This window comes from Vanacampus margaritifer, chromosome 2 (assembly GCF_051991255.1).
Source record: "Vanacampus margaritifer isolate UIUO_Vmar chromosome 2, RoL_Vmar_1.0, whole genome shotgun sequence".
Classification (NCBI taxonomy): Eukaryota; Metazoa; Chordata; class Actinopteri; order Syngnathiformes; family Syngnathidae; genus Vanacampus; species Vanacampus margaritifer.
The window spans coordinates 13366807-13372921 of record NC_135433.1 but is presented as its reverse complement, the minus strand read 5'-3'; the positions used below and the strand labels follow the sequence as shown (position 1 = coordinate 13372921).

Below are 6115 nucleotides of genomic sequence, written 5' to 3'. Positions count from 1 at the left end.
TGAATATACACTAAACCAAATCTCTACATCTCTGTCAAAAATATGCTGTTTTTACCTCTGCCTCTTGGGCTGCCATTCGTGGTACGCACACTCAACATTTCCATGGGAGCAGACTTTGAAAGGTGAAAGGTACGTTGCTTTGTCTGGTTAACGAATTAATAAATAACTCATTAACGGCTATCATTAAAAACTGAAATTTCATTAAACAGTCGACTAATTTGACACTGGCAGAAAAAGCTTGCATTTTATTCATCTGATGCATACTGTATATGTCACATGCGAATATTCGTAGCACATCAGAGGGTGAGTTTACAAGAAAGAGTGAACGCGCCAAAAAGTAATGACATTGCACCAAAAGCGGAGAATATGTCAAGAAATGCAAATTGGACATCACTCTAAATAAAATAGTTTGGGACTTCATATCATTTCACATGAAATGCAATGGAAATGTTTCACATGTGATACACGGTAGGCTGTATATGATGACACAAAACTCGACTTTAGGTTCTACTCACGAAGAAGACCAGCCGGAAGGAGTAAAATGTATCAACAATGTAAGCAATAAGGTTGACAAAGGTCATAAACGTGACAACCACCAGCAAATTCCACCCGCATGTATTTGGAGAGATATCGCAAAAGCTCGGTCTGGGGTTATCCTTGAGGCTGTAATAGGGCCATACGACCACAGCGGTGATGTACATCAAAACGGCCAACACATTGCACACAATAAGAACTTTATCAAACGGTGCCGGGAAGAGGGAAAGAAGTCGGCATATGGTAAAGATGATGACGAGGAGTGCAAAAATGAAGCAAATGGAGTAGACGGCCACACACCACTGGAGCCCTGGGAATAGCGTGTACGGGATGTAGTCCAAGCACACGAAGATGATGCAGGCCACGTAGGCCTCCAGCACCTTCAGGAGACCTGGGACTGTGGAAAGAAAACCGCTGATTTCTCCAGATCTGGCCCGGGTCAAGCCAACCTCAATGGCGTACAAGATGAAGGCCAGAAAGGAAGTCACACAAGCCGCAATCAGTTGGGAACATATAGAACACGTGAAGTAGTTGGCGAAGATGATGGATGCGCTAAGCACCTGTAAAAAAGGAAACATTTCAAAATGAGTCAACAATGTATGTTGTTAAGTTTAACTTCAAATAACAACTCTAAAATCATTCAACATTGGTTTGTAGTAAGCTTGCAAGTGTTATTGGCAAAACAACCTGGAAAGCTTTTGTGTTAGTCTTATTCCTGTCAAAGCATTTTTTATTATTATTATTACTACTTCATGATGCTATTACGGTGATTTGGTGGACGTCTTCACTAAATATTCAAAATTCAGATACTCATATACAGGCTTGGGGAGTAACGAAACACATGTACTGTTGTTACGTAATCAGATTACAATTTATTTTTTTAAACTGTGTATCCGTTACAGTTACAGGGAAAAAAACATGCAATCAGATTACAGGTACATTGAATCAAGGACGCATCTGTCGAGAAAGGACGCATCTGTACTCCATAATCAATGTATATGGACTGATGCGTATAGTAAGAATTGATGGGGACGGGTTACTAATAAGCCATGGCTTCGACCCGTCAGCCCTTCTTTCGGATGTCAATGCTGCAAATGATATGATGTGATTGATGTAACCTGTAATAATGTGTCCGAGAGGAAAAAAATGAATCAAACAAAACAAACATTTAATAAAAATGGGGATTATTCTGAGGGATTACAATTCCTATGATGAGAGCGAGCAAGCAAGCAAGAGCGAGAGACTTGTTGCCCTCGTGTCGGGCACGCGGCCTGTTTAAAAGGGTTCACGGACGAAGGGAGGAAGTAAGTAGCGACCGGTATTTACAGTTTGGAACATACTTGTCTTGCTGAAGGACCGATTTATCTTTAACAAAGAAAAAGTTTCAGCTAAGAGTCGTTCCTGCGGCATGCTACGCTGAACTTCTTGCTAGCTGCCGCTACAACATAATGTGAGTTACATCTTCTGAACAAATATCCCTCCCACCAATTCACCATACACAATATGGCTTAACTCGTGACTGGGATAAAAAGTTTATTTTGCAGTTAATGTCACGCGTGGTCATCCTAATTATTAGTGCGTGTGTGCGTGGGTGAAATGACCATGGAAATGTGCTTTTAAAAGCATAATTTGTCCCTTTCCTCCCTATTAATTGGATATCTTACTTTTACAAAATATGTGTTTAAGTGTTAAAAATGGCTAGCGCTCTTTAACGATGCAATGTCATGTCATTTTTTAGGTTTCCTGAAAGTACCGATTTTGGAGGTATTCCGTCAGTTGCCGGTTATATATTTGTTCTGCCTTTTTCACTGGCATAGACAGATGAACAAAGGTGCGTATGTTTGAAATGAATACATTTTTTGGGGGCAAATTAAGTGAAATTGGATCAATTCCAAATTGCCCTCAACGAAAGATGTGTTAACGATTCAAGAGATGTTATCAGTGAACAACACATTCTAGAACTTACATACCGTACAGTACATCTGACTAAATTATGTGGTAAAACTGGCATTCATCAACACATAGCCAACTGTCATGTTCAACGTATACTTGACCAAGAGCATGCAACAAGTTACTAGCAGATAGACTGACAGATCGATATGAAAAAAGAAAAAAAAGAACACACACCATGAGTGCGGACAACATGGCGAAGGCAGTGGTGAAGTCATCCCAGGAAATGGGCAGCTTGCAGCTGAGACTGAGGAACTCCAACATGAGTATGAGGATGGTGACCACGAAGCAGAAGCACCAGGTGAACATGCACCAAACCCAGAAGGAGGTCGTGGAGGTGGCGAAGGACGCCGCCAGGCTGAAGGAGATGCAGGTGAAGATCACTTCCAGGATCCGCACAATTCCCACCGGCGCCGTCAGCGCCCTGGTGTCAAGTGTCACCATAACGACTCTGCTGCTTTCAGGAACAGATCTTTGATTATCTTCTTTCCAATTGACCCGAGAGTATTTGACTGCACTAACACCACCACTTAAGATGGCCTCAGTGGGAAGCTCTCATTCTGCCACTGCTGCCCCAACATGAAATTGCCACTCCCTTTCTGTTGCCTGCACCCATTTCACATCTGCCAATAGCCAGCAAGTTGATTATCCATGCGCATGCGTGTGACATATTTCTTATAATGTTTGCATGGGAGGTGATCACTTGTGTTTGCTTATAAGTTGTACCAATAAAAACGGCTTTTATGGCTTCCCACCCTGTACGACTCACAGGCTTCTCTCCCCACCAAATCTTTCACGGCATGTTGACACATTAGTAGCTCACATTTGCAAATATTTTACAGGAGCAATTGAACATGAACTTTTGTAATAGAGAAGAAGGGAGGGTCTGTAGATAAGCTCTACGTGCACTTTGGATCTACAGCTCAACAGATCTTAGTCAGACCCTCAAAAGAGCACTATCACTGTAAGAAACTGATTTGATCTATCCTCTATTTATTTCTGACAGTTTCCTTTTTGTCGCTGCTTTTCTATAACAATTCCAATTCCATCATTTTAAATGAGAACACATCATGTTTCCCTCCTACAGTGGTTTCACCAGTGTTTGTCTATCAGTTCCTGCTTCTTTCTCATGCAAAAATTATCCATATATGGCATGCAAACACGAAAGCACATACAAGAAAGTCAACCACAAGCATCATCTGGCATTTGAGAGGAAGTCCTTCTGTCTCTTTCTTTCCACTAGCGCTGTAATCTCCCTGCCTTACTGGCGCAGCTGCAACAGTTGGATCAATAATACAATACAAATGCAGCAGGCGTAATGTTTTGATCTAATAAGGGAGATGATGGTTTCAGTTTCCCCGGTGTTCTCCAGGGAAGTCGACGGGGCTGAAAAGAGTGCAATGAGACAAATGATGCTCTCCTCTGTTGGAGAAAAACTCACAATATTTATGCTGAGTCTTTTGATCCCGTTCATGTTTTAAGCAATGAATGTGCACACCCACACACTATTCGCAAACAACATTCATCTGGCGGCATGGTGGTCCAATGCAGTGCTTCAAAGCACACCATCAAACAAAAGGTCAGGACAGTACAAAGGTCAAGGATCTCATCCACCCCTAGGGCCTTGCCACCGAGGAGCTTTCCAACAAACTCAGTGACTTCGACCCCAGAGATAGTTAAGCCCACCTCGGAGTTCCCAGACTCTGCTTCCTTAAAATAAGGCGTGTGGGTAGAATTGAGGAGGTCTTCGAAGTATTCTCCCTACCGACTCACAACTTCGCGAGGCGAGGTCAGCAGCACCCCATCTCCACTATACACAGTGTTAATGGCGCTCTGCTTTCCTCTCCTGAGATGCCGGATGGTGAATCAGAATTTCCTCAAAGCCGTCCACAAGTCGTTTTCTATGGCCTCGCCGAACTCCTCCCAAGCCCGAGTTTTTCCCTTCGACCACCGAAGCTGTGTTCCGTTTGGCCAGCCAGTACTTGTCAGCTGCCTTCGGAGTTCGGTGTTCTGTCAGATCATCTTACCTCGTCAGATCAGCATACCCGTAAATTAAACTCTACTCTTACCCTAAACTCAACCAAACACCCAACTTGTTCTTACTACGCATTACCTGTTCCCTACAGCGCATGCACAGAAGTGCAAGGTCTGCTACTCCGACGGGTATGCTGTTTTGTCAAGACTACTGTCACAGGCCAAAAAGGCCCGATAGGACTCTTTCTTTAGTTTGACGGCATAGCGGGTTTGAGGATTGCCGCCACAACAGACACCAACCACCTTACGACCACAGCTTCAATCGGCCACCTCAACAATGGTGGCGCGGAACATGGTCCACTCCGGAGTTAATGCCCCCCACCTTCTCCGGGACAAGGGAGAAGTCCTGACAGAGTTGGCCTTGAAACTCTTTCTGACAGAGGATTCTGCCAGTTGTTCCCAGCAAACCCACACAATACGTTTGGGTCTGCCAGGTGTGACAGGCAACTTGCCCTTGTGAGCGCTGAAGTCCCCCAACTGAATGAGGGAGACCCCAGAGGGAGCACACCCACCAAGGACTAAAAAAAAGAGTGGGTACTCTGAGCTGCTGTTTGGTGCACAGGCACAAGCAACAGTCGGGCAACATCCCACCCACCCAAAGGCGGAGGGAGGCTACCCTCATGTCCACCGGGGTAAACCCCAACGTACAGGCACCAAGCCGGGAGGCAATAAGTATGCCCACACATCCTCTGTGCCTCTCACCGTGGGCAACTCCAGAATGGAGGAGAGTCCAACCCCTCTCAAGAGGATTGGTGCGTGGAGTGGAGGCGAGTCTGACTATATCTAGTCTGAACTTCTCGGCCTCGTACACCAGCTCGGGCTACTTCCCCGCCAGAGAGCTGACATTCCATGTCCCAAGAGTTAGCTTCAGTAGCCAGTCGCTTACTGGACCTCCGACAAGCCGGCTCCTCCGTGGCGGAATACTCCATCTCGTTCCGGGTTTTGGCCGCCAAGAGCCGTTACGGCGAAGCGGCGCTGTGCGGGATTTTCCGGCGGGGACTCAGCCCGCGGATCAAGGACGAGCTGGCAGCACGGGACGAGACGTCCACTTTGGAGGAGCTTATCGGCTTGGCCATCCGATTGGACAACAGGTTGCGGGAGCGACGACGGGAACGGGACGAGGAGCGACGACCGGAGGCAACGGCCACGGTTGGGCAGACGGTGTCGGCCGCTTCCGCGGGGCACGCATTCGACTCCTCGCCTCCCGACGCTTTGTGGCGACGCCCTCATGCTGTAGATGGCGTCGAACCTATGCAGCTGGGAATAGGGCGCCTCTCGGCGACGGAGCACTCGAGAGGGTGGAGAGACCTGGCATGCCAATATTGTGGTCGGTCCGGACACCAATCGGTGTTGGAAGCGGCCTGAGAGGCGTCGTGACGTCACAACCGTTTCTGCCACAACCATCCCATCCCGACGTAACAGCCAGTGTGAGTACTCCCAGTCCATGGTCGTTGTTACCTCGAAGAGGCTACAACTTTCGGGAGAAATGATGTGGGGTGGGGTGAACACAAAGATGACGGCTTTGGTGGATTCGGGGGCAGACGACTGTATAATCGACCCGAGGATGGTCAACACCTTGAAGTGTCCGGTGGTGAGA

The 6115-nt window shown here is 46.6% G+C and overlaps 1 protein-coding gene across 1 annotated transcript; it reads right to left on the bottom strand.

Annotated features, from left to right (window-relative positions):
- Positions 1-277: 277 nt before the first annotated feature.
- Positions 278-3013, bottom strand: LOC144044457 (myeloid-associated differentiation marker homolog). Its single transcript, XM_077558882.1, has 2 exons — positions 2662-3013; positions 278-1094 (listed from the first exon to the last, which is right to left on the bottom strand). The coding sequence occupies exons 1-2, from the start codon at positions 2926-2928 to the stop codon at positions 501-503; spliced, it is 861 nt and encodes a 286-aa protein (XP_077415008.1). The 5' UTR covers positions 2929-3013; the 3' UTR covers positions 278-500.
- Positions 3014-6115: the final 3102 nt, after the last annotated feature.

Bases quoted from the DNA above. Each gene is read 5' to 3' on its own strand.
- LOC144044457 (XM_077558882.1), bottom strand. From the start codon at position 2,928: ATGGTGACACTTGACACCAGGGCGCTGACGGCGCCGGTGGGAATTGTG. The intron at 1,095-2,661 runs GTGTGTGTTCTT...CCTTTTTTACAG, and splicing joins CCATGTTGTCCGCACTCATG to GTGCTTAGCGCATCCATCAT.